The 27,721-nt window shown below is 48.8% G+C and overlaps 2 protein-coding genes across 3 annotated transcripts in view; both read right to left on the reverse strand.

The window, feature by feature from the left end:
• Positions 1-8,782: 8,782 nt before the first annotated feature.
• Ajuba (ajuba LIM protein) lies at positions 8,783-18,652 on the reverse strand. Of its 2 annotated transcripts, none has more exons than XM_031362097.1 (8): positions 17,279-18,652; positions 14,413-14,514; positions 12,802-12,869; positions 12,619-12,681; positions 11,558-11,688; positions 11,390-11,441; positions 10,627-10,695; positions 8,783-10,212 (listed from the first exon to the last, which is right to left on the reverse strand). In XM_031362097.1, exons 1-8 carry the CDS (start codon positions 18,312-18,314, stop codon positions 10,087-10,089), a joined length of 1,647 nt encoding a protein of 548 aa, XP_031217957.1. In that variant the 5' UTR covers positions 18,315-18,652; the 3' UTR covers positions 8,783-10,086. The 2 variants fall into 2 exon arrangements, with proteins under 2 accessions (XP_031217957.1, XP_031217958.1); XM_031362098.1 differs by lacking the exon at positions 17,279-18,652 and adding an exon at positions 15,232-15,580.
• A 6,347-nt stretch (positions 18,653-24,999) lies between these two features.
• Positions 25,000-27,721, reverse strand: part of CUNH14orf93 (chromosome unknown C14orf93 homolog) — a 27,013-nt gene continuing 24,291 nt past the window's right edge. Inside the window, 3 exon segments of the mRNA XM_031362291.1 lie at positions 25,000-26,027; positions 26,333-26,445; positions 27,662-27,721. The exon segment at positions 27,662-27,721 is cut by the window's right edge and continues 15 nt beyond it. Of these exon segments, the coding sequence (XP_031218151.1) occupies positions 25,602-26,027; positions 26,333-26,445; positions 27,662-27,721 (599 nt within the window). The 3' untranslated portion in view covers positions 25,000-25,601.

A 27,721-nucleotide genomic window follows, 5' to 3' on the forward strand; every position in this document is an offset into this window, starting at 1 on the left:
TTCAAAGCGTGAGCCGTACCACTCTGAGAGTACCTGAATTCATGATGGACAGAGGAACAAGTTTCCAGGATGAAAACATTCCCATGCAGTCAACTTTGGGATTGGTTTCAAGGCATTCACTGGAAATGAGGGTATTCAGAGTGACAAAGATTCATGATTAAGCTGGAAAATGTCATGGCCATTTGTAAATGCATGATTTGAGAAGAAAACAAGAAGATAAAAGAAGGTATGTAATCAACCTATGACATCAAATGGAAATTTCAAGACAAATGTTTATAATGTAACATTTTTGTAAGAACTTAGCGCTTCTGAGGGGATTGTAGGCCATAGCCCTTAGAACCTCTCAGGCTGGCTGGCTCTTCCCAGAAACTTGTTATACAGATTGCAATGAGCCAGGGTTTTACTCTGAGACAGGATTGAGAGCTGGAATCTAAACTGGCCCTGATAGAAATTTTAGATCTCAGAGAAAAGCAAAGAAATTTGGCTCCAAAATAGGACAGATTGGAACAATTTTTTGCCAAAGGACTATGAGGCTGTGAAAGGAAATGATTCAGTAGAGGAGAGCTGGGAGCCTTTTGAAAAGCCAGGCATGAAGCAGAGCACACCCCGTTCCTGCTGTAACTCTGTGTGTGTGTGTGTGTGTGTGTGTGTGTGTGTGTCTGGATTAAAAGCCTGTGCTGGCCAGGTGGTGGTGGCACACACATTTAATCCCAGCACTTAGGAGGCAGAAGCAGGCAGATTTCTGAGTTTGAGGCCAGCCTGGTCTACAGATTGAGTTCCAGGACAGCCATGGAAACCCTGTTTAGAAAAACCAAAATTAATTAATTAATTAATTAATTAATTTAATTAAATAAAGAAATCATGTGCCATCCCAATGAAAGTATTTCCCTGGGGCCTTGAGAGATGGCACAGCGGTTAAGAGCACTTGTAGCTCTTCCAGAGGACCCCAGATCAATTCCCAACACTCCCATGGTGACTGAGACATCTGTCTGTCACCCAAGGGCCAGAGGATCCACCACTCTCTTCTGGACTCCATGGCAGTCAGTGCATATATATGTAGTATACAGGAACATGTGCAGACAAAACACCCGTATACATTAGCTAGATAAATAGATGATGGAGAGATAGATGATTAATAGATACACAGACAGACAAATGGTATCTATCTAGATAGAAAACAAGCTAAGTTGCTGATGAAAGAGCTTTTCTATTTTAAAATTCATATACTAACTACTGGGAGAAGTGGGTCACCCCAAGGGCATTAGGAGTTTCATGCTTGAGAAGAATCACATGGTGATCTGGAAACGCCTCCTGACATTAAAGCCTATGGCAGGAAAAGCAAAAGTAAGGGGAAGCTGGCAATGGAAGCATACTTTCCATATTCTATTTACCAGCAAGAAATTTTGATCAGCTAATTTACAGTATGCACCCACAATAGCTAAGGAGGTTGCCACATTTAAGTTCCCCTGTGAATGGCTCCTCCTTATTAAAAGTACTCAAACACAGGTGATTCTGGAGTGAATTTTTGGAGTGTGATCAGCATTGCAAAATGAATTTATTGGTTCCTTTGGGTGGTTAATAACAAGCTGGTACTTGTGCTTTTAATCGAAGTACTTGGGTGAGAGGCAAGCAGGTCTCTCTGTAAGGTTTGAGGCTAGCCTGGTCTACACAGTCCGTTCCAGGCCAGCCAAGGCCTGTCTCAGTGAGATCCTGTCCAAAAAAAAGACAAAACAAAAAAAAAAAAAACAGACAAGTCCAGACAGTGGTGGCACAAGCCTTTAATCCCAGCACTCGGGAGGCAGAGGCAGGTAGATTTCTGAGTTTGAGGCCAGCCTGGTCTACAGAGTGAGTTCCAGGACAGCCAGGGCTACACAGAGAAGCCCTGTCTCGAAAAACCAAAATAAATAAATAAATAAAAGCAGTTAATAATGGAAGGTTTTATGCCCAGGAAGCCCATTAAAGTCAACCAAATCAGGAGCTACTGACCTAAAAGTCTACAGGGACCAGACAGACATGTACTATGTGAAAGGCAGACTTTAAACTGGTGGGGACTATGACGAGCCAAAAAGGGAACACACAAAATAGCAAAAAACATTCAGTTTATAATCTGGCTGGACTTGGCAGTCAGGGCACACATAAAAAGAATATAGAAAGTAAAGTCAAGCAGTGGTGGTGTATGTCCTTAATCCCAACACTTGGGAGGCAGAGGCAGGCAGATCTCTATGAGTTTGAAGCCAGCCAATCTAAAGGGCTACACAGAAAAACCCTATCTCAGACAACAACAAAACCGAAGAAAACCTGTCCTACACGGTGGTGACAGCAGCCATGAATCCCTTGAGATTCCTCAGAATCTCACTATGTCATTCAGAATGTCCTTGGCTTACAAGCCACAAATTCTCAAGTGCTGGGAATATAGTGCAGGCCAGCATGTTCCCTACTGCCTATTTTTCCTGTATTTTTTTGTTTTTGTTTTTGTTTGTTTGTTTGTTTTCTGAGATAGAGTTTCTCTGTGTAGCCTTAGTTGTCCTGGAATCAGACATGTAGACCAGGCTGGCCTCACCTGCCTCTGCCTCCCAAATGCTAGGATTAAAAGTGTGTGCCAATCTGGCCCCTTCCTGTACGTAGATGTTTTGTTGGTGTTGTTGTTTTGGGTTTTGTTTTTCGAGACTGGGTTTCTCTGTGTGATGTAGTCCTCAGACATCTGCCTGCCTCTGCCTCTGAGTAGTTGAGACCACCAGGCCAATATGTTCTCATTCTCTCAATTTTTTTCTCCTAAGTTTTAGTATTTCAAGTTACTACTTAAGTGTGTACATGCACAGAGGCCAGAGGTGTTTGGACCCTGGAGCTGAAGTTACAGGCAATTGTGAGCCACCTAACATGAGAGCTGAGAGCAGAGCTGAAGTTCTCTGCAAGAGCAGACTTCACTCTTAGTCATCGGTCATCTCTTCGGCCCTCTCCTTTCTTAAATATTTTCAGTTTTTGTTCTTGTTCCTGTTTATTTTGAGATAGTATCTCACTATGAAGTGCTGGCTGGCCTGGAACTCACTATGTAGATCTGACTATCCTCAAACTCACAGAGATTTGTGTTTCTGCCCCCTCCCCCACCACAGCCTGGGCTCAAAGGTGTATGTTACTATGCCCGGTTATTTATTTATAATTTATGTGTCTGTGTCTGGATGGGTAGATGCTGTGTGTGTGAGTGCATCTGCTCCACTGGAGCAAGAGCTACAGGTCACAATGACCCTGAAACAGAATTAATCCAGGTGACAAAGCATTCTAAACAGTGCTCTTGAGGAAGGCAGTGGGCGAGTTTCAGAGATGAGTGGGTGTGGTGGTGTGCACCCTATCCTGACACTAGAAGTCAAGTCAGCAGGATCAGGAATTCAAGGTTGTCCTTGCCTACACGGTGAGTTCATGGCCAGCCTGAACTACATGTGACCCACATCTTAAAAAAAAAAAAAAATCCCTCAAGGCAAACAAAAAAGCAAAAATTATTAATAACAAACATGTATTGAAATTGTAGGTCCAGAATATAATATTTGTTTTTTAAAAGTGTGTATATTATCCGGGAGATGGTGGTGCATGCTTTTAATCCCAGCCCTCAGGAGGCAGAGCATGGCAGATCTCTGAGTTTGAAGCCAGCCTGGTCTACGGAGTAAATTCCAGGACAGCCTGGGCTATATAGAGAATCCCTGTCTCAAGAAAATAGATAGATAGATAGATAGATAGATAGATAGATAGATAGATAGATAGATAGATAGACAGATAGACAGACAGACAGACAGACAGACAGACAGACAGACAGACAGATAAAAATTGAAGGCCTATTTGGCAATTTACTAAGACCATATCTTAAAATTTTTAAAAAGTTAAAAAGAAAGGTCTGGTAATATAGCTCAATAGTAGAGTGCCTGCCTAGTATGTGTAATGGCCAAGGTTGGATTCCTACTAACACAAACACACACATACACACAGAAAAAGAGAGAGAGAAAGAGGGAAAGGGAAGGGAGAGGGAGAGGGAGAGGAAGAGGGAGAGAAACAAGAGGTTAGCTTAAAAAAAATTGGTAGATTGTGTATTTAGGATGCACTGGCTTTTGGGTCTTCTTGAACCACTGTCCCCCAAACATGCAGATAGTTTGATGGGTAACTCAGCAGTAGAGTTCATATTATTATGTGCAAAGCCTTGGGTTCAATTCCCAGCGTCACTAATAGCAATAGAACTCCCTCCATGCAAACTCCTCACTTGGCAACAGAATTTATACTGTGGGCTGCACCCTCTGATCTGCAGTCAAGCTGCATAGCCTCGCTCATCAGCACTCTGTACCCTGGGATATTAGGTCTTTTATTCATAACAATCAATTACACTCTCCTTGACGAACTGCTTATACTCTCAAATCATTTATGTCTGTATCTGCCCCTGGTAGACGGTGCCTCTTCAAGGGCAGGAGCCTTTTGCAATGCCCCTCCTCTGTTCTGTCTTAAGGTGCTTCCAAGGGTTCTAACTAACAACACAGCTATGTAAGTCAAAGCAGAGTTTTAATTTGTTGCCCATGTCCCTAACTGTCCTAGCAAAGTGCTTGGACAAAGTGCAAGTAAACCTGTGTCATTTACCTATGATGTCACTGTGGTAAGGGTAATGGGAAGAGGTGAAAGGCACTTCATTCCGCTCCAGGACCATGCAGCTGTGCGATCCTAGAGGGGATGCATCACCAAGAGATGCTATTTTTGTTTCTGATATGCATGATGTGTGTGTTTGTGTGTGTGTGCGCCTATGCGTGTTGCATATTATAAGTGTGTGATATGTGTACATATGTATATGCATGGTGTTTGTATGTGGTGTGTGCATGTATGTGTGGAGTGTACGATACATATGCATGCGTATGTTTCACAGGCCCCAGGACACAGAGTGTCTTCATCTATACACTCTGTCTTACTGCCTGCAGGGAGGGTCTCTCACTGAAGCAGAAACTTGCTGTTTGGCATAAGCTGAGTGGCCAGCGATGTTCAAAGATGCAACAGCCTGTCTCCACCATGCTTGGGGTACAGTGCACACAACCAAGCCTGGCATTTATTGGAGGCTGGGATTGGAGCTCAGATGCTCATTCGTAGAGCAGGTGCTCGTACCCACTGCACTATGTCCCTAGGCCACTATGTCTCTCCAATCAAGAAGGAAGGAGACAAGATTGTCTAAAACCGCGCCCTATTTGGCTTTCCCCCCACTAAAGCTAACCACTGCTCTTCCTCCTGATTGGGTCCTGTCACACAGCCAACCCCATCCTTTCCAAGTCAAAATGGAAGCAAAATGGTATTCAACACACAGAAAAAAGAATTTGCCGGACCAGCAAAATGGCTCAGTGGGTAAAGGCATTTGACCTGATGACCTGAATTCAGGAGGGTGGACCTCTGACCTCTACATGTAGGTGGTGGTAGGTACATGCCCCTCCCCCATAAATAAATAATTGAAAAAAATTAAAAATAGAACCAGGTAATGGGTAGTGGGGCTTTAATCCCAGCACTCAGGAGGCAGAGGCAAGTGGATCTCTGTGAGTTCAAGACTAGCCTGGTCTACTGAGCAAGTTCTAGGACAGCAAGGCTACACAGAGGAAAATGTCTTGAAAAACCAAAAGTAAAATTAAAAAAAATAAGGGGCAAAATTAAAATTAAAAAAAAAAAAAAGGGTTATGAGCACTGACTGGTCTTCCAGAGGTCCTGAGTTCAATTTCCAGCAACCACATGGTGGCTCACAACCATCTGTAATGGGATCTGATTCTCTCTTCTGGTATGTGTGAAGACACAGCACTCATATAAAATAATTAATAAATTAAATGTTTTATGGTTATGGAGAGATGGCTCAGTAGGTAAGAATGCTCATTGCTGCTGCAGAGGATGAGTTCAGTTCCCAGCACTCACACCCACTGCATGTAACTCCAGCTCCTGGACGGAGGGCCTGACACCCTCCTTCAGTCTATTTGGGCGACCATGCATACATATGACACTGACACACAGACACACAGACACACAGACACAGGGGTGGGGGAGAGGGAGAGGAAGAGGGAGGGATGGATGGAGAGAGGGGGAGAGGGAAGGAGGGAGAGAGAGAAAGAGAGAGAAAGAGAGAGAGAGAGCTAGAAATATGGCTCAGCAGCGAAGAGTGCTAGGTGATTTTTCACCTTAGGGACCCAGGTTAGATTCTCAGCATCTACATAGCAGCTCACAGCAGTCTGTAACTCCAGTGCCAGATGATCTGATAACCTTTTCTTGTTCAGAGAGCTCCAGGGACACATGGTGCATTTAAAGGCAAAACATTCATAAAATTAAAACAAAAATTAAAAAAAAAATTCTCAAAAAGTTTTTTGAGTTTTAAACAAAATGTTTAAAACAACCTTTATTCTCCCTATCATTTGCCTTTTGGTCCTCCTGCTTCCTTACTTGCTGATTTTGTTTGTTTGTTTTGTAGTTCTGGCTGCCCCATAACTTGCTAGGTAGATCAGGCTAGCCTCCAATCCACAGAGACGCACTTGCCTCTGTCTCCCAAGTGTTGGGCTTAAAGGCATGTGTTGTCACACACAGATAGATGCTTTCTTTTTTTTCTTTTTCTTTTTTCTTTTCTATTTTTTGTTTGTTTGGGTTTTTTTGTTTGTTTGTTTGTTTTTCAGGACAGGGTTTCTCTGTATAGCCTTGGCTGTCCTGGCACTCACTCTGTAGACCAGGCTGGCCTTGAACTCACAGAGATTCTCCTGTCTCTGCCTCCTAAGTGCTGGGATCAAAGGTGTATGCTGCCACCACCACCTGCCAGCTGTCTTCTTTTGGTTTAAAGGGACAATTGAAAAAACTGCATGCAACATGATGTTCATGTGCTTGGGACAGGTCTACAGCCCTTACTCTCTCCTGGATTGGTCTGGGTACAAGTGTAATCTTTCCATTTTTCTGCCTCAAGAGCTTCAGGGAGCAGAAGTCAAGAGTGTTGCATTAGTGTAAAAGAAATAGGAAGCAGCCTGTCTCAGAAAACAAAAAGAAAACAAAACAACAAAACAAAAAGAAAAAGAAAGAACCATTCGGACTTGCCCCAGCTCTACCTACGGTGCTGGAGTACATGATGGCAAATGCTGTTCCATTGAGTTACATTCTAGCCATTAGCTTTTAGCCCAGGCTAGCCTCAAAGTTTTGAATCCTCCTGCCTCAGCGCCCTTCAAATCTCCCTCCCCGAGTGATGGAAGTACAGGCACAAGCCACTGTGCCAGAGACCAGGAAACTTTTAAATACTTATTACGTAGATGGATGTTTTCACTATGTGTGTCTATGGACCACACTCATGCCTGGTGTCTGTGGAGGTCAGAAGAGGACTCAGATCTTCTGGAACTGGAGTTAGGAAGGCTGTGACCCACAGGTATGAGCCTAAGTGCCCAGTTCTCCTGATTGCCCTCCCAAATGCTAGACCTACACATGAACAAGCCTATGTGCCCAGTTCTATTTTACTCTCATTCTTTTGCTTACGTTTTATTTTATATATATGAGTGCACTGTCACTGTCTTCCGACACACCAGAAAAGGGCATTGGATTCCATTACAGATGGTTGTGAGCCACCATGTGGTTGCTGGGATTTGAACTCAGAGCCTCTGGAAGAGTAGTCAGGGCTCTTAACCGCTGAGCCATCTAACCAGCACCTTTTGCTTAGTTTTTATCCTCTGTACTTTTGCCACCATAACTCCAGTGGAGATCAGAAGTCAACTTGTGGGATCTGGTTCTCTTGTTCCACCATGTGGGTTTGGGGACTCAGGTCATCAGGCTTGGTGACCTGCTGAATAATCTTGCTCTGTATCCCCCACCCTCCTTAACCTGTTATGTGGGCTCTTGGTGACTTGAATTTGTCCAGAGCAAAGAACACCAAGACCGCTGTCAAAGCCTGACCCTTATCTTGGAACTTTCAGCTGACAGAGAGCTCCTAACTTGCCATCCTCCCTTCTCCATCTCAGAATTGTACTGGTTAGTAAGTGTCCAAGGAAGCCAAATAAGGACTACCTGTCGCCATGCCCGTGAAACCAGCTCACCAATCACCAGTAAAATATTAAGGGCAATCTAGCAAATAGGAGATATGGGGATCCTGTGCTGATAGGGGTGCGGGGGTAGACAGGGATAGACTAGGGTTGCTTTCCTGCTACAGCCTACCTCTCTAAGATGTTAAAACTTATTTCCTCACTGGGAGATCCACTGGCAAGTCGTCTTGGGAAGCCCCAAGCAGTGCTGGTGTAGCCCTGGATAGGAATGAGTCAGTTGGGTGGAACACAAGCCAAAAGTACAACAGATGCTTCCTACAGTAAATTCCAAAGCCAGAGGCTGAGTGTAAAGCTATACACGCTTGCCCTTTCCCCAGCCTAGTGGGAAAATGTCGCAGTCTCAGGACTCTTGTGACTTATTCCATAATAGTTCAGAAGTCTCAGCTGCAGAACAAACAATCCGACTTTCAGGATGTTTCTCTGAAAACACATTTCCCCCAGCTGCTACCCAACCGTCTGTTCTCTTCTGCACTGAGCCCCTGTCCATGTGATTCCCAGAATGGCTGGCACGCTGGTTTTAGAATAACCCTCAAGGGTGGGCCTTCTGTCCTCAGAAGGTCAGTCTTTTCCAGACTCACTTAGTTGTGACACAATTGCATTTTAACAATGTGACTGGAGAAGCCAGACCAAGGCGAATCCATATGGAGTCCCTTTACATCTTCAAGGCATACTTAGGAATGAACTCATCATGAATACCAAAGTAAGAAACAAAATACACTCACAGAGTATCTGAATCAATTGTATTTATTGCTAGAATTTCAACTTTTTCTTTCTTAAGTGTCAGAGAAGTAATGGCGTAGGAAGACACCCAAGGAGGCAGGGAGCATTTGTATCACAAAGTGCCACAAAGTTGATAAATGTAGTTGCTAATAACTCTGAAATACTCGATGAACAGGCAGAAATCATTGAATGTTTAGTGTAATGAAAAGAACAGAACCTGTAGGCAGCTATAAGAACACTCAATAGGGGCTGGAACTCTTGGCAACCTGGTTATCAAATGAACCTAACTTCCAGCCAGCAAGTGACCTGGCTTTAAGACATCTGGCTTAAGGTGAATTCAAGTTTCAGCCAAGTGGCTAGAACCAAGTCAACCAATTTTTCTTCTCGTCAGCTTTCCCAAAGCCTTGAGTTGTGGGGTTGTAACAGATCAGATCCAATGCAGGATCCTTTTAAAAAAGTGGGTCTCAAAAAGATAGGCTACTGCTAGGGAACTAAATGTAAGTCACCTGAGAAAAGAGGAGTAGGTAGGGAGGTGCACAGGCACACATGGATACAATGTATCCACATATGCTGGGCTACAGGGCTCAGTGCACTTAAACCGGGGGAGTGGGGCTAGCCTGAAGCTTCAGGGACATCCTACTCACGCGGCAAGTTTCACACCCAGAAACCTGCTCATTATTTCCCCCAGCAGAGCAAAACAGCAACCAGGGACAGGCCCTAGTTAGCCTCCCCAGGTCCCTGAGAAACAGGCAACACAGGCAGTAAGGTCTCCCCCCACTGCCCTCCCAGAACTGGTCCCAGTCCCAGCAGACAGACGGGGAGCTCTCTAGTCCTTAGGGAGACGGCCAAGAAATGACTCACCACGAAGTCCAAGGCTTCCAGCCCTTCTCGCAGACAAAGATAGGATACTGTGGGAAAGGCCCCGCTGACCCCATGCCTAGGGTACAACAGACTGGGGGCAGGTTTCTGTGATGCCCTCTCATGTGACCCAGCACCGGAACATCGTTTGACTTATACAGAAACATACACTGGGAAAATACATTATAATCTGATGTTCAGGAAGTACTGAAACCCTCCCATGTGTGCTACATCGAAGCTGCTGTAGCACAGGCTGCGCATTAAAGAAGGCCAATCAACCCTCCCGGCAACCAGAGAGTTCCTCCTCCACAGCCCATTTGGAATGTTAGGATCTTTGGGTCTCTGGCCTTCGGGGCCTCCCCAGAGACCTCGTCACAAGGATTGCAGAGTACACTCCTTGCCTCCGCTGGCCAGAGAGTTTCTCAACCGTGGTGGCGGCAGCAGTAACTACAGCTCAGATATAGTTGGTAGGGGGCTGTCGGGCACTGAGGCGTTGCATGTGACAGCCGTGGCAGAGCAAATGTCCGTCAAGAGGGAAACAGCAGCAACCTTCCTCGTCACTCAGCTGCATGCGGCAGTCCTAGGGAAGAAGGCAACTAGTTCACTTCAACCCAGGCTCCCCACACTGAGGCAGGCCATCCTGGGAGTCTGTTCTGCTCCAAACCAGACTCCCAGGGACTGAAAACACGAGTGGTTAAGGCAGGGAAGGGTGAAGGGTGAAAAGGTGGACGTGAAGTGAAAACCCGAGAAATACTTCTTCTGGACACCGGGTGGCGCTGCTGCAGCAGGAATAATGAGACAAGCCCCATCCCAGCAGTTCAGAGGCTGGGGAAGCCAGATTCCAGATTTAAAAAGATCTAAATGGCTAGAATCAGAGACAGAAGCTAGAGGACAAGAGAGACTGGACCTAGGTCACAGCAGTGAATCCCTCCCACAGATGCCCAGCCATTCCAAGACTCCCCCTTCCACATCATCCCTGAACCCCAACACTTACCTCACAGTGGTAGCACTCAAAGTGGTAATCACGGTCCATGGATATCACCCTCACAATGTCCTCACAGCCCTGAAACACGCAGAGCCCCACGGGGGATGAGCAGAGATCATGTTGTCCCCAAATCCCCATTCCATACCACAGAAACCCTCCTGCTCCATCAAGCAGGTTTATAAAGGCCTCTACCAACATGTAGCTTTCAGATCTCTTAAGCAACTCCTACCAGGATGCTAACCCGCTACCCTGGCGCTGTTCCAGGAGAGTATGCCTCCATGCCTGCTACTCTCCTCCACACAGGGAGGGGCTCAGCCTTACCTGCTAGCTAGCTCCCGTGGGCAGAGAAGCAGGGGAGAGGGGGAGGGGCAGGGAAAGGAAAAGGCTGAGCACAAGCTGGTCTAAGGACAAGGCTTGTGGCTTTTCCTCTAGGCACACCCTCTCCACACACAGCTTAAATAGTCCCTGTCCCTGTTTTTATCAGTTTAAGGACAGTTTCACCCTCTTTCAGTCCCTGTATCTGGTGACCTTGACTTCCAAGAAAGCCTCGTTCTCTGTGCAGGGACAGAAGATATGGAGCCTGGGCCCAGCAAGTCTGGGTCCGGATGTTTAGGTCAGGGTGGTGACCCCAAGAGCAGAGTCACACGGGAATCTTTCACAGAATGTACATTCCTCCGAAGTGCCACTTCCCAGGGGAGGCCAAGCTGTATGTCCCCATCTCCTCCCCAGAGGCGGCAGCACTGGCCGCCCCGAGGAACTCGGATACACTGACCTCTGAGGGGAGGATGGGCTGTCCACAGGCTGCACATTTCGGGGCATAATTTCTAAAAAAAAAAAAAAGAAAAGAAAAGAAAAAAAAGAAGACGGTGATAAGCTGAGGCTGAGGACTCCCTGGGCCCAGGTCCACATTCCCCACTCCCATCCCCAGGGTCAGACTCACTTGTGGTAGTCGGTAACACAGTACACCTGGTTAGAGAAGTCCACAGTGAAGGGGACACCATCCAGACACTTGTTACAAACGATGCATCGGAAGCAGCCCGGGTGATAGGACTTCCCCATGGCCTGCAGGATCTGGCTCACAGGGCGAGAGGAGGATCAGTCTCCCTCCAGCTCCCCACTCCGCTCCTTCCTAACTCTCTCCTGTCCTCCAGAAGAACGCTACATAATTTGAGGGGACCAAGAGGGTGAGGAAACCTCCAGCCTATGGATTTTTGATGTTGTTTTCCTTTACTTTTTAGAGACAGGGTCAAAAGTATCCTAGACTTGCCTTAAAAACTCTATGCAACCGGGTGGTGGTGGCGCACACCTTTAATCCCAGCACTTGGGAGGCAGGGGCAGGCGGATTTCTGAGTTCGAGGCCAGCCTGGTCTACAGAGTGAGTTCCAGGACAGCCAGGGCTACAAAGAGAAACCCTGTCTTGATTAAAAAAAGAAGAAAGAAAAGAAACCCCAAACCACACCACTATGTAGCTGAGGATGACCTTGAACCCCAGATCCTCTTGCCGAACTATGACTGGCTTGTGCAGGGTTCAGGATGGAACCCAGGGCCGTCACGTGGCATTCCCTCAACTAGCAAAACCACAGCCTCAGGCCACACCTTTTTTAGTACAACTCTGTGGGTGCCAAAATTCCTTTTTTCAGTTCTTCCCAGGTACCTACTAGAGAGCCACAAGCCAAGGATCACAGTTCCTGTAAACCATAATCCAATTCCTTCTTTTCATACAAAAAAGAAAACTGAGTTCCAACTTTTTCCAACCAGTAGCAGAAAAGGGACCCTATTCACGTAGCTCAGGCTGGAGGGCAGCTGCATGCATAATCAGGGAAGGGACAGATCACAGAAGCCCAGGAGGCTAAACTACAGACTTGCTCTCACAGGGTAGCACTGTGAGGAGGAAGGGCAAGAACAAGATCATCTAGCAATAGGCTCCCTATGTATGAAGCCTCCAGCTCTTGCCCTTCAGGCTGGTGGCTTCCAGAGCTCAGCTGAAGGGGCACTCCTTACCTTCTCTAGAATCAAGTGGCCACAGACACAGCACTTCTCAGCTGCCTCCTGAAACCCTGAAAACTAGAGCGGAGACAGGACACCGTGACCAAGCTGAAAACGGTGACCAAGCTGAAAACGGTGATGGAACCTGACCGCCACCGGTGTCCTAGCGTGAGAGCCGAGTCTAGGCCCTTCACTCACCAGATAATCTTCCTCACAGTAGACAGAGCCGTTAACGCTGTAGAAAGCCTTGCACCTCAAAGTTCGTCCTAGAAGCAGAAGAGAAGGCGCTGAAGGTTAACTCTGGAGCCCATACATAGGGCTCTTCCTCTTCTGGTCCCTGCTCCCCAATATTGACAGGACATTTGGACCTGGACTTTAAAGCTTTCCCTCCTAACTGTTGTCTATTCTTCCTTCCCCAACAAAAACCCCATATTCATGTGAACAGAGACAGAAGGACCAAGAGTTTAAGGTCAGCTTGGCCTGCACAGTAAAGCCTGCCTCAAAGAGAAAAAAAGTCCTGTACGATACAATTCCAATTGGCTTTGGCCTCATTCCAGCCAAACAACATTTCTGCTGTTTCCTCCTCTAGCTCCTGTGTCTTCAATAGCTGACTGCCACCCACACCTCCTCAGGGCCCAGTGCATGGGGAGCCACCTAAGAGAGAGCCAAGGTCAGGCCAGGCTGGTAGACCTGGTAAGAAGCTCTGACTAGGTGTTACTTGATTTGCGATTTGCGTGGAGCACTGGTCCCAGGCCTTGGCTTCTGGGACCTTTTAGCCTAGGATTCCGTGCTTCAGTGTAGGAATCCTATTCTCACGTGCCTGTCCGCGGTGGTCAGGCCAGCTTTGCAGCTACTGCTTTGTTTGGGAGCTTAGAGGAACGTAAAAGTCTTTGGGGTCAGAGGCTGCCTGGGATTTTTCTCAGTTCTACATGGCAGACCATTTTAGCCCGACACCTACAGAACTATTCCATCAGATCTGAGTGCTCAAAGACAAGCAAGAAGAACAGAGTGCAAGAGGAGATTTCCCTTTGAATCTAGTTCCAGTTCTGCTGGGGGAGAGAGGGGTCATCAAGAAAGGCTCACTTACTGACATGGGAGAGGAAATGGGTGGGGGTGGGGGTGGGGGACACAGGAAGAGGCCTAAAGAAAAGGAGAGGCAGATCAGCCCAGACAGATGCAGGCAGAAGCTGGGGGAGGAAGGGAGAATCTGAGTGGTAGAGTCAGACAGGCAGAGATAGGAGATTAGAGGGTTAGTGAGGAATCAGAACGGGTAAGCAGTGTGGAAGGGATAATGAGAGGTGAGGGAGGGTGTGGTGGGGGAGCACCCCCACAGAGGGCCTCCTGAACTAACAGCAGCAGCAGACATTCCTCCAGTGTGATGTCATCAGCTTGGCATGGCCGATGGCCTCCACTCTAGTGAGGTGGCTGAACTCTGACCAGCCAAGAGAAAACCCCCTCCCGGCCCCCCCACAGCTCCCCATTTCCCCCAGCCCACACCCGCCCTTCCCACATTCCAGTCTTTCACCGTCGCCCCAGGCAACTCTGCGGCCCAAGACCAAACCTCACCAAAGAAGAGGTGGGGCTGGAGCCCAAAGCTGGGCCAGCAGGGAGGCACAGGAGAAAGGAAGGTTCAGAGGAAGAGCAGGGAGGCTGAGAGACAGGAGAAAGAAAGCTGACCCAGCCTGGGGAGGAAAAAGCAGGTAGCGCTCAGACAAGGGAGTGGGACAGCTATGGGCCCCCGGCAGGTGCTCCCGTGCATCAGTGTTTGGCCAAGTGGGGGTGGGGGGTTTGAGGAGCAGGTACACTCACCACAGGAGCAGCAGACAAAGCACTGGGTGTGGTAGAGGCTGTCCAGGGCCTGGCAGGCATTGCTCTGCCCATAGATACCTTTGTTGCACTTGATACAGGTGCCTGAAACAAAGAGTTAGAGGACAGTCACACTCCATTTCCCCAACCCCAACCCAGGCATCCCCAAGCTTTCTGAGAGTGCCTGATGCGCCAAGGGGCATGCATGTCCTGTAGAATGCTTGCCTACCATGTACGAAGCCCTGGGTTCCATCCCTGGCACCAAACAAATGGTGTGAGGGCACACAGTGTAATCCAGCAGGAGATAGAGGCAGGGAATCAGGAGCTCAGGGTTACCTTGGCTACACAGCAGGTGAAACCTGGGATCGAGCTAAGACCCTGACTCAAAAACTTAAGAGAAGTAGGATGCGGATACGGCAAGCTCTTGACTAGGCCGATCCATTCTTATTAATTCCCGGATATTCTTCAAACACGTCTTTTGTGCTTAGCACACAACCTAATTTATTAAAAAAAAAAAAAAAAAAAAAAAGGCTAAGTTAAAGGCAGCTTTGTTTTTTGTTTCAGGGGAGATGCAGATGCCAGTACACAGAGGCTCTGCAGCACCTGGAGAAGAACTTCCTAAAGGAGGCAGCCCAGGCCCCTAAGTCTTTCTGGGACTTGTTTTACCATCCATAAAACTTGATCTGGCCTAGCAAAGGGTCTTTTATGCAGATGGGCCATGTGAACACTCCTGTACTTATCGCTAAGAGCATAGTTCTTCAGGGTCTTCAGGGACCAAGACTGTATAGGATTTGGAGGGTGGGGGTCGGCAGCAGACCTTACCTCCTTTCTGCCCCTGTGGAACAGGGCTTAGCTGCTCTTGCCTGGCACTCTCCACTAAGCTACATACAGACACCTGGTTCTGGAACCAGCCTTTCCTGGGTGTGTTCTTCCTTCCCTCCACTCCCCAATTCCAGGCCCATGACTGAGGGCTAAGACCTGTCTTTGGGGAGCAGATCCCAACGGGCCTGCCCCACCTCTCCCCCTCGGCACAGTGCCACACTCCCTGCCTGTTGGGGCCCATCCCAGTCTTTGCCCGGGGGCTCTGGGAGCTGGTGCAGCAGCTGCAGCAACTGATGGGCCCAGGCCTGTTCTGCTCCCACCCTCTGGCAGCTGGGCAGAGCTGAAGCCAAGGAAGAGGGCCCCTTACCAGAGGCAGCAGGAAAAGGGTTAGCATCGGGCTAGCACTAGGACAGAGTCTGCTTGGAGGGGCTGTCAGAGGAGGCAACCTGGCCTCATTTCTGAATTCAAAAGGAGTTCTCTCTCAGGAAGATTGCCATGCCAGGGGGTCCTGGCAGAGCCTTTCTGTGGGGAAGCCATGGACATTGAGGAAAGGGGAAGCTGCTTGGGCACGTTTGCCTCACCTCCACTCACAGAACATCCACACCTAGCTTCTTCTTGCCATTTTACCACACTTTGAGTCTTTGCTTTCTTTGGGCTCTGATGCTTTAGCCAGTGAGGCTTCTTTTCCCAGCTCTCGCTTGGGCCTCAAAAGGAAATTCCCTAAACGGGCCCTGCTACTATTTCCCCTTGATCAAAGTGATTTGATTTGGGTTGTCTGCTCTGAATCCCCCTTCCCCAGAAGGTGAAGAAAAAGTGTGTGTGGTACTGAACTCAGTCCCTTCTAGCCTACTAAAGTTCTGCTGCTACCTTTGAACTTCCTCCCAATTATCCTTCTCTCTGGGTGGGAGGGAGGGGGAACTAGCCATGGGGGGAGGGGCAGAGGAGGAACAAGAATGCTGGAAAAAAATCGAGGGTACTTGGAAAACTGAAGACCCCCCACCCCCAGAGTTCAGGGGCGAGTCGGTGTCCACATTCAAATCCTAACTGCTTTTTATAATTAAGTAATGTCTGTGAGTTTTTGATAACACCTCACCGCCTAATCCTAACAAACCGATCGATACTTCGTTAAAATTTTGAGTACTGAAGAGAGACCATGGCATGGCCAGGTTTCCTCAACAGGAGCAAGGAGGCAGGGCTACTTGTTTCTGGATGCGGGTCAAGTTATGGAGGGACTCAAGTCAGGTAATACTTGGTAGTCAAACGGGATAGGTATCTAGCCAAGGGTAATGGTCTCCCTGGGGTCACTGGTTTTGCCCTGATTTCCGGAAGTTGGTGAAAACAGGCGGATAGGTACTGGCCTATTTTAAAAGGCCACCGGCACACACCTCACCATCAGGACTGGGGCGGGACCGGACAGGACCTGAGTCCTTGCTTTCCATTCTAGGGGGTTCAAGCTTCCCTATCAGGCTCCATTTCCCCGACAGCAGCAAAGACTGCGCGGGAGCTAGCAAACATCCCCCAACGCAAGCACCCGCTCCCCACCCCTCCGCCTGGCGGGCGTCGCCCACGGCACCTGGAGCGCCAGGGCAGGAGTCGGCACGCACGCGGCCGCCCGCCCCGCCCCCCGCGCATTCCCCGAATTCCTACGGGTGGTGCAAGGAGCGGGTGGGGGCGCGGCACGCCGGAGCTTGCAGGAGCCCAGCCGCGAGGGGGGCACCGAAGGATGCTCTCCCGGCCCTGCAGCGCCTCCTCCTAACGAGGCCTCCTACTGAGACTGGCCGACGTGCCACGATGCCTGAAGAAAATGAGACTCCCGAGAAAAATCAAGAGTTGAATTTGTCAGGGATCATGAGCTTAGTCCCATTAGAAACCTGGCTGGACCAAGCAAGTGCTCTAGGGTCCGCCCTCTCCCATCCCTCTGGCCCCTTTTTAAATCGAGGATCTCCACCTGCAACTCCCGGCCCCTGGCAATTTGTGCCGTCGGGCGATAAGTAGCCGCACGCACTGACCGGTCTCTCGGTTCCCTAGCCTCTTCTTTCCTACTTACCAAAGTAATCTTCTCTGGCCTCTGGCTCCCGTATCCGGGATCGGGAGGCCTCTGGAACGAAGGGACCAGGAGACTCCTCCAGACCCGACGGTTCAATCCCCGAGGGTTCCCCGCGGGCACCGGCTTCTCGCCCACCGGTAGCCACCGTCAAGCGCAGCAATGCTGTTAGCTCGTCCTGGTAACGGGCCCCCGCGGCGCAGTCCCCGTAGCCCGTCACCGAGTGTCGTCCGGGTTGCGCCCCACGTCTCTCCAAAGGACCCGCTGTTCCCACCACGGCTCCGGTTATAGCTCCCGGGCTGCCCAGGGCCGGGGGGTACGAGTGACGGCTCTCCTGGCAGCCGAACCCCACGGGCCGATGGGCGCATAGTCGGTCGAGGGCAGCGTGGAGCTCCGGGTAGGCGGACGGAACCCCTCCGGAGGAGTAGCCCGCAGGAGCAGTGGTCAGGGGGAGGCCGAACAGGCAGGGCCCCGCGGGCAGCGGGCTCCCGTGGCGCTGGTCGTAGCCCATGCTGATGCCGCTGGTCCGATTGCTGCACGGCCGGCTACCTCCGGCTCCGCCGGCCCCCGCTCCGTCCAGCAGCAGGCTGCCCCGGGGGCTGGATGGCTTGCTTGCATCGCTGGCCGAGCTACTGGCGAAGCTGGAGCGAGGGCTAAGGGCTGGAGCCGTGGTCTCCAGCCGAAAATCAGGAGGCGACGACAGAGGCAGAGGCAAGGCTCGAGTGGGCGGCGGCCCCCCGGGAAAGGACCCTTCGAAGCGCTGCGCTTCAAAGGAGCCGCGTGCGTTCCGCTCGGCGTCCAGGGGCCCTTGCTCCCTGGCCGGTTCCAAAGGTTCGTCCCCAGGCCCCCCATTCGCTCCTCGGTGTCCTGATTTCCTAGGTCCCCCCAACGCACTCAGGCGTCCCTTGCCCGCTCCGGGAGTCCCATCAGACCCAGACCGGCTCGCTTCGCCCTTTCTGCGGCCGAACTTGGCGCTGCCGGAGTCCGAGAGTCTCAACTTTTCTAGCAGACGACTGGCTTTCTCCCCTAACCGCTCCATGCCCGCGGATCTGGGGCCTGCAGCCCCCTCCTTGCCCGGCACGCTGCAGTGTTTCGGCCAGAGGCCGGGCTCGGGTTCCCCGGGGCTCGGATTCCTGGGATGCAAGCCACTCACGGGGGCTCAGCGAGCGGCCCAGGTGCCGGGCGCCCGCGATCCCGAAGCATGCCCCAGCGAGAGGGTCCGCGCGCGGCTGGCAAGGCCCACAGTAGCGGCTGTCCTCCTCAGGTCTGTCCACGCGTCCGCTCGCGCCACCGCCCGCCGGCCCGACCCGGCCCGCCCCCCTGGCTCTCACTCGCACCGACCCAACTTCTCCAAACTTTTGTCTGCCTGGCCGGATCTACTTTCCGGGAAGGGCGGAGCGCGGTGTGCACCACGGGTTGAGGTGTCCGCGCAAGGATTTCCTGCGCATCGCAAGAAGAGAACTGTGGGAGCTGCCTTCGAGGTGGAGGGCTGCAGACAGGACGTAAAGGGTCAAGGGGCAGATTGGGCAGCTGCGTCCACAAAACTCAAGAGTTTAGACTGGGGGAGGGGGAGTGAAAGGGAACTCTTTGTTTACAGTTGGAATGTGCGGAGGGGCACCTTGGAATGTATCCATCAAGGTTGGGAAGAAAAGGGCATGCTCTACACAAACTTCGTGATACTGTTCCTAGAGTGAGGACTGGGAGGACGGGGTGGGGTGGGGGAGATGGAGAGAGAATGTCACAGAAGTGATAGGACCGGGTCTCTTAGGCCAGCCGTAAGAGGAAGATGAAAGGAGGATACGTAGGAGACCCCTGTGTAAAGATAGCTCTGAGAGGCAAGGAGGCGCAGGCAAGAAGTGTGGGAGCCGCAGGACCGACGAATGCATAAAGCAGAGAAAGGACAAGTCGGTCCGGAGACTTGAGAGACAAACAGATAAGCTTCAATAAAAAGCACTTTCTAGACCCATGGTTCTCTGATGGTGGAGTGGGAGGAAACGAGATTTATGTGCTTATATGAAAAGGAGCGAGGAAAATAACTGAGGCTGATCCCTGCCTCTAGAGGGACAGAGGAAAATTTAGTGTGTGCATAAAAATACGGAGAAAGGTTTGGGACTAAGGCAACCTTAAGGGCAAGAGAGACAGACAGACAGACAGACAGACACACACACACACACAGACACACACGAAAAGACACCCCCTGGTGTTGGGAAGTGAAACTTTTAACAAACATTTTAGGTGGTTCGAGATCAAAAAGTGTGATTTTTTTTCAGGCAAGGTTACACTCTTCCCATTCCGATCTTCCCATGGCTGGGTCCAGAGGCCGATGGCAGAGTGGACTACCATCCTTAGGGGGAATGGACTGTATAAAGGAGGGTGGAAAGGGGGTGGATGGGATGACCAAGACTAAGGAAAGAAGACACACTGGACTAAAACCAAACACCAGGCAGTTGATTTTTTTTTAAAATCCAAAGTAACATCTCAGATTGTGAGAGATAGGAAATCGTGGGAAATTATTATTTTTTCCCTCCCAAGACGGGGTTTCTCTGGGTAGTCCTGGCTGTCCTGGAACTCACTCTGTAGACCAGACTGGCCTATAACTCAGTGCTGCCTCTGCTTCCCAAGTGCTGGAATTAAAGGTATGGGCCACCACACCTGGCTTCCTTTTGTATCTTGGTTCCATGAAAAGTATGTGCACACAAATCATGCATATGTTTTGAAAATCTTTTATAATTTTATATCCATAGGGAGTGGGGAAGAGAAGACAGGTATTGCATACCTACGTTCACAGCACTTAGAAGTCTGAAGCAGGAGGATGATGGTTTGAGGTCGGCCTGGGCTGTGTAGTGAGTTCTAGGACAGCCTGTGCTACATAAGCCTTTCTCTCAAAACAAAAATAAGGCCAGAGGTTCTGACACTGCAATTAATCCAGGGAGGCAGAGGCACGATAATCTGTGAGTTCAATGCCAGCCAGGGCTACGAGGCATCTCAAAACCACACCAAAAGGACAAGGAAACTGACTTCTTTGTCTAAGCTGTATTTTCACTCAGAATTGATTTCTCTAGATCGTCAGCCTGTCCATGGTCAAGACTACAGCTTTTCTCCGATCTTGAAATTTTCCTCTAAGGCTAAAAACATCAGCAATGAGGTGACTTATCAGGTTGCAACCTGTTGTGGGCAACCTCTTCACAACTTGCATGAGGGTCCTCCCCTCCCCCACCCCCAGATTCAAGGATGATTGAGGGTCTTCCAGGGATGTCTGAGGTCTTTGCATGCCTCCAATATTTAGAAGTTTTAAAAAGATTTATTTGCCGGGCGTGGTGGTGCACGCCTTTAATCCCAGCACTTGGGAGGCAGAGGCAGGCGGATTTCTGAGTTTGAGGCCAGCTTGGTCTACAGAGTGAGTTCCAGGACAGCCAGGGCTACACAGAGAAACCCTGTCTCAAAAAAAAAAAAAAAAAAAAAAAAAAAAGAAGTTTTGACTTTGGGGGATGAAGAGGGAAGTGATCGTGTTATTTAGTTTTTTGAGATGGGGTCTCTCTGTGTTATTCTAGAATGATATATAGACCAGGCTGGCCCCAAATTCAAAGATTTTCCTGTCTCTGCTTCATAAGTACTGATTAAAGTCATGTACAACCCCACATGAAAGAGGAAATCATAAGAAAAGTTTTGAAGCTCCTAAAAAGGCCCACCCAAAGTCTGGCATGGCAACAGCGGGCACAGCTGGGATGAAGAGCTGTTTACGAGGTATAATAGGAAGCCGAAACTAGTTAGAGGACAAAGAGGTGCCCTGATGGAGCATATCCCAGTAGGCTCATGGCCCTAGGGAAAGTCCAGTCTGGGACTGGAGTTCCATAAGCCCTCTTTTCTTTATTTTATCATATTTATATTTGTTTGTCTCTGTGTGTGTGTGTGTACATGAGCACGTGCCTTGATGCTCATGTGGAAGCCAGAGGACAGCTTGCATTTCTCTTGCTGCCATGAAGGCCTTTGGGTTGTCATGCCTGCCAGCAGAGCCACTAACTCAGCAGATGGCCCTTTGTTTTTTGGTTTGGTTTGGGTTTTTTTTGGTTTTTCGAGACAGGGTTTCTCTGTGTAGCACTGGATGTCCTGGAACTCACTCTGTAGACCAGGCTGGTCTCACACTCAGAAATCCGCCTGCCTCTGCCTCCCAAGTGCTGGGGTTAAAGTTGTGTGCCACCACTGCCCAGCTTGGCCCTTTGTTTTTTATATAGGATTTGATTGTTGTGAGAGCTGACCTCAAACGCAAAATCCTCCTGCCTCTGCCTCCTCAGTGCCAGAGTTACAGGCATGTGCCCCCAGGCCTGACTTTTGCAAGCCTTCTTCATCTCCAACTGTAATAATACTCTACATGTACAGCTGACTTCTTAACCCAGACTGTTTTGTAGTTAAAAACTCAAATGAGGGGCTGGAGAGATGGCTCAATGGTTAAGGGCACTGACTGCTCTTCCAGAGGTCCTGAGTTCAATTCCCAGCAACCACATGGTGGCTCACAACCATCTGTAATGGGATCTGATGTCCTCTTCCGGTGTGTCTGAAGACAGCTACAGTGTGCCTATATACATAAATCTTAAAACAACAACAACAACAAAAACCTCAAATGACAACCTGGTGGTGGTGGCGCCTTTAATCCCAGCACTCAGGAGACATGGCAGGTAGATCTAAGTTTGATGTCAGCCTGTTCTACAGAGCAAGTTCCAGGACATCCTGTATTGAAACACCAGAAAAACAAAACAAATAAAAACACCTCAAATGACTGGCCAGGTGTGACAATGGGCACTTGTAGTCCTACTATGAGGGAGCTTGAGGCAGGAAAATCATAAATTCAAGACTTGCTCATAAGTTCAGACCCTACTGGGGCAAGATAATGACACCTTGTCTTGTCTCGAGATAAAAAGTAAAGAGAGGGCTCAGTGGTGGTTAATGCTCACTCTGTATTTGGTTTGAAAGTCAATCTGTAGTGCCACAAGAAACAAGCCAATGATAACCACCCCTTGTTAATGCTAACCTCAGAAGCACCCAATATTTGTATTAACCTGAGCCCCTCTCCTCACACCTACAACCACTCTTTGCTGAAAAAGAACCATAGCCCTCTCTCATCAGCCCTCTGTCTCACTATTATTTTACTTAATGTGGTGTATGGGTGTTTTGCCTACATGTATGTCTTTAACCCATAAGCATGCCTGGTGCCCAAGGAGGCCAGAAGTTTGGGCATTGGAATTAGAGGTGGTTGTGAGCTGCCGTGTGGGTGCTGGGAAATGAACCTGGGCTGTATGGAAGAACAGCCAGAGCTAACTGTTGGGCCATCTCTCCAGACCCTTTTCCTTCTCAACTTCAAGCCTACCCAAATCCTATAAGCCTGGTTGTATCATTTCTGCTTCCAAAATACCTCCGTTGCTTGCCACCTGCCCCGTCCCCCACCCCCATTACCCCAGTGACAGGACATAGTCAAGGCTTGCTTTTTCCCAGCTATCTTCTTTTTTGGTAGGGAGGGGCAGGGAAGTTTCGAGACAGGATTTCTCTGTGTAGCCCTGGCTGTCCTGGAACTCACTCTGTAGACCAGGCTGGCCTGGAATTCAGAAATCCACCGGCCTTTGCCTCCCAAGCAACAGGATCAAAGGCATGCACCACCACCGCCTAGCTCCCAGCCATCTTCTACCCTGAGGTCAAGAGATTCCTATGATACACAAAAATGTTCATCTCGCCATCTAAAACTTTTCAGCGATGGCTGTAGATGTAGCTCATTTGGTAAAACATCGGCACAGTACGCTGGTGGCCCTGGGTTTAACTTTCAGCGCTACATAAAACCAGCACAGTGACATGGGAGGAAGAAACGGAGGGATTGGGAACAGGAGGTTATCCTTGGTTACATGGTGATTTCAAGGGTGAGCCTGGGCTATGTGAGACACCTCCCCCGCCCCCATTTCCAAATCAAATTAATTCCTCTGTAATTTCTTGCTGCCCCTTGGCCAACGACTGTATATGGCTATATGACTTAAGTCTCCAGGCTCTTTCCTTGGCGTTGTGCCCACCTCTAACCATCTACAGCAGAAGCAACCAACCCTTGCCTGCACTCACTCTTGCCTCTGACTCTTGGGCCTGTTATGTTTGGCTTGTCCTCCTGGCCTTTGCCCCTCTCCTGGTTAATGCCTCACCCTCTTCCACTATTACTTTAAACCTGTCTCTGATAGGCCACGCCCAGCTACACAAGCATGTTAGCTATCCCAGCTGTAAACTGCCTTTGTCCTCCACATTTGTCCATCCCTTATCACAGGTCATTTGCCTACGCTGTCCCCACGCTTCCCGACTATTCAATGAAACCTAACGATCTGAACTTACCAACTTTGTGTCCACAGCCCCCAACATGGCATGGCACACAGTCAGGAATCAGTTTGACTGCTATTTATAGACAGGGTCTCATGTAGCCCATGCTGGCCTCAAATTTGCTGAGTGACCGAGAAAAACCTTGATCTCCTGATACTATTTCCTTTACCCCAGGACCTATTCCTCTTTGGCTTTTTGTTTGTTTAGTTTTGGTTTGGTTTCCCTGAGACAGGGTATCCTCAAACTTCTGATCCTCCTGCCTCAACCTCCCTGTTACCGGAATTACAAGCAAAGACCATGGCACTCAGTCTTAACTTAATGTTTGTTGAATGACAAAATGAGTTTAAAGCCATTTTACTTTTTTTTTTTTTCCAAGACAGGGTTTCTCTGTATAGCTCTGGCTGTCCTGGAACTCACTCTGTAGACCAGGCTGGTCTTGAACTCAGAAATCCGCCTGCCTCTGCCTCCCAATTGCTGGGATTAAAGGTGTGTGCCACCACTGCCTTTCGCTGTTTTACTTCTTAATCCATTTGGGATGTTTGTGTGTACATATACATACACCTTCCTCAAAATACAGCTTGGCTGGCAGGACTAAGAGATGTTCTTAGTCATAAGAATGGAGGAGAAGCTGGTGAGATGGCTCAGTGAGTAAGAGCACTGATTGCTCTTCCGAAGGTCCTGAGTTCGGATCCCAGCAACCACATGGTGATTCATAATCACCCATAATGAGATCTGACGCCCTCTTCTGGTGTGTCTGAAGACAGCTACAGTGTACTTGTAGTAAATAAATAATAAATAAATCTTTTTTTTTAAAGATTTATTTATTGTTATATGTAAGTACACTGTAGTTATCTTCAGACACACCAGAAGAGGGTGCCAGATCTTATTACAGATGGTTGTGAGCCACCATGTGGTTGCTGGGATCTGAACTCAGGACCTTTGGAAGAGGAGTCTGTGCTCTTAACTACTAAGCCATCTCACCAGCCCCAATAAATAAATCTTAAAAAAAAAAAAAAAGAATGGAAGAGAAGCTGTCAGTGAAGAAGCTGTGTCCGTGAGACACAGGGGTGGTTTTGCTTGTTTGCTGTTTGTTTCCATTGCTGCTGTTTTTATCAAGACAGGGTCTCACTTTGTAGACAGAGTTGGCCTGGAACTCAGAGAAACCCACTTGCCTCTGCCTCCTGAGTGCTGGGATTAAAGGCATGGGCCACCACGCCTGACTGGTTTTGCTTTTCGTTTTTGAGACAGGATTTCACTATATAGCCCAGGCTACCCAGGAACTCATTAGATAGCTCAGGTTGGCCTTTGAGCCACAGCACCCCTCCAGTCTCAGCTCCGAAATGCTGGAATTCTAAGTATGAGTCACTAAGCCCAGCAACATGAGAAATGTTTAAGCTTTAATTTTTTTTCACATATAATATGGAAATAATTAAATTTTCTCATATAATCCAACAAACAATAACTATCATTTAAAAAATCCAAACAATAACTATCATATCTAGACCCTAATTCCAAATAGCGGTAAACCCATAATCCCCTGCTCAGACTAGAAAGCCCATGACTGCAACTTCCCACCAGGGGGCAGTATTGCCCTGGACTGCTCTCTTCAGCCTCCCCGGCAGCACAAGAGCAGCAGTGTTTCTCCTGAGCTGTGGGTACAGTGGAGGGTGGGGGGCAAACCAAGTCAGAGAGGGGACATGGATCAAGGCCTCACGTTTCTTTGGCCCATCCTCCTTTGCCTCCCAGGCTCCTCTGAGGCACTGTTTATGCTTAGGAATAAACATTTTCTGGGTTGCCATTTACAGGGAGAAAGACCTTCCCTGCCTTCTACATAAGCTCTACTGTCCCACCAGTCTCCAGCTCCACTTCAAGTGGAAACTATGTTAAGAAAAGCAGATTTTCTTTTTCAGACTGCAGGGGGCGCCTCATTATTCCGAGCCATCCTTTCCAGGATGTGGAGAGTGAGAGGAGCCAGTTATCCTTGTTATAGAGCATATTCATCCTTTTCCACCTTGATTTCAATGAACGAGTTCAAGTCAGGACAGGATGTCTTGTGGGACTGGTCGTAGGATGGAGAGACAGATCCTTTCTCATTGCCTCCTCCCTCCTCTTCTTGGAAATTGGGGTTGTAAAGCTCGGGAGGAAGAAGTTGGGCTTCCACAGAAGGCAGTCTGTCTGAGGGAGGCCCGTATACACGGTTGGCTTTGGTGCCGTGCTTAGAGTTAGCATCCAGGTGATAGCAGAGCTCTGTGAGGCGCTGGGCCCTGAATCGGGGAGAGCGGGCCACCCACACACCTGGCTCGTTAAGACTGTCCTCCTCGTCCGACATCAGTTCTTCCGTCACATCCTTCCACAGGTGCTGGTCCTCGGGTCCGAAGTGCCTCATGATACTGGACCGATTGGCAAACAGCTACGGTGGACCCAGGACAGAGATCAGGAGAAACAGACCAGTAGTTTGTAGAAAGGGTTTATATCGAGATAAAGGAGATGTAAAAAAAAAATCTGTGTCTGAAGGAACCCAGTGTTCAAGTCCGACCCTGGTTGGAGCAGGCTCACCCTCCACCCGCCTGCCTACCTCCACTCTGCCAATCCTGGTCTCAGATGCTGCCCCCTTCATCCACCCCTCACAGATGCTGCCCCCTTCATCCACCCCTCACATTATGGCTAGTTAGGAACTAGGCTTTCAGATCTTGAAAGGAAGACCTACAGACTTACCCGGTATCTGCGACTTCGAAGTTTCTTCTCCTCTTTCTCCTTTAGGCCTTTGAAAGGGTTGAGAGAGTTGCGGTACTCTCGCCTCTTGGTAAGGAAGTAAGCCACACAGGCTCCTAGGGAAGGGAGACAGCAAGAAACAGAATCTTCTTGAACAAGCAGCCCCTACACTGCTCACTGAGTGGAAGGTTAGAACCACCACTTGGTGCTGGAGAGATGGCTCAGTGGGTAAGAGCATTGACTGCTCTTCCAAAGGTACTAAGTTCAAATCCCAGTAACCACATGGTGGCTCAAAACCATTCATAATGAGATCCGATGCCTCTTTTGTTCGTCTAAAGACACTTACAATGTAATTAGATATAAAAAGAAGTCTTAAAAAAAAAAAAAGAAAAAGAAAAAACCACCAGGAGACAGCCTGGGCTTTCCCAGGTAGCTGCAGAATTCAGTCCTCTTGAATTTACTGCCCTTTGTGTCCCTTCACCTCTAAAATTAACTCCTCCCAGAAATCCCTCACTACAGAGGTAAGTAGCTGTTTCTTGCATCAAATGTACAGTTGCTACTCTACCAATAGTTCTGAGCACCTCTCCCTGTGGCCGTCACAGTACCTCAGTAATAGCTTTAAGTGACCCAAGAGGAAGGAGTAGAAAACTTAGGACACAGTGGGATTTTCTTTTTGTTAATGTATCTGGGGGTCTTGCTTGCATGTATGTCATCACATTCATATAATGCCCTCAGAAGCCAGAAGAGGACAAAGAGGACATCAGATTACCTGGAGACTGTTGTGAGCTGCCACGTACACGTACGGGCTGGGAATGGAACCCAGGTCCCCTGGAAGAGCAGCCAGTACTCTTAAACTCTTAACCACTGAGTCATCTTTTTGGCCCCAGGACATAGTATTCAGGGTCTAAAGGGCTGGCTTCTGGTTTGCAAAGAAGGCTTATGGGTAAAGGCTTAAAAAGATCCTCTTGCCTGAGGCTCCAGTCTTGGAATCACAGGTATGAGGTACCATACATAGTTGTCATGAGCTATTTTTAAAAGGATTTATTTTATATATATGAATGCTCTATCTGCATGTACACTTGAATTATATAAGAGGGCACTGGATCCCATTACAGATGGTTGTGAGCCACCATGGGGTTGCTGGGAATTGAACTCAGGACCTCTGGAAGAGCAGACAGTGCTCTTAACTGCTGAGCCATCTCTCCAGCCTTTGTAGTGCATTATTTTAATACCACCTAAATCATCCCCATGCTTCTTCCCTCCCAAACAAGAACAGGGAGTAGAAGGGGCAAGCAGAGACAAGAGCAGAGGGAAGTCAGTCAGCGTCCTTACCTTTCAGCTCCTTATCAGTGTAATTGTGGGGACTCGACATCAGCTCCTGCTTGAGCTTTT

Source organism: Mastomys coucha, unplaced genomic scaffold (genome assembly GCF_008632895.1).
Source record: "Mastomys coucha isolate ucsf_1 unplaced genomic scaffold, UCSF_Mcou_1 pScaffold9, whole genome shotgun sequence".
NCBI classification, from domain to species: Eukaryota; Metazoa; Chordata; class Mammalia; order Rodentia; family Muridae; genus Mastomys; species Mastomys coucha.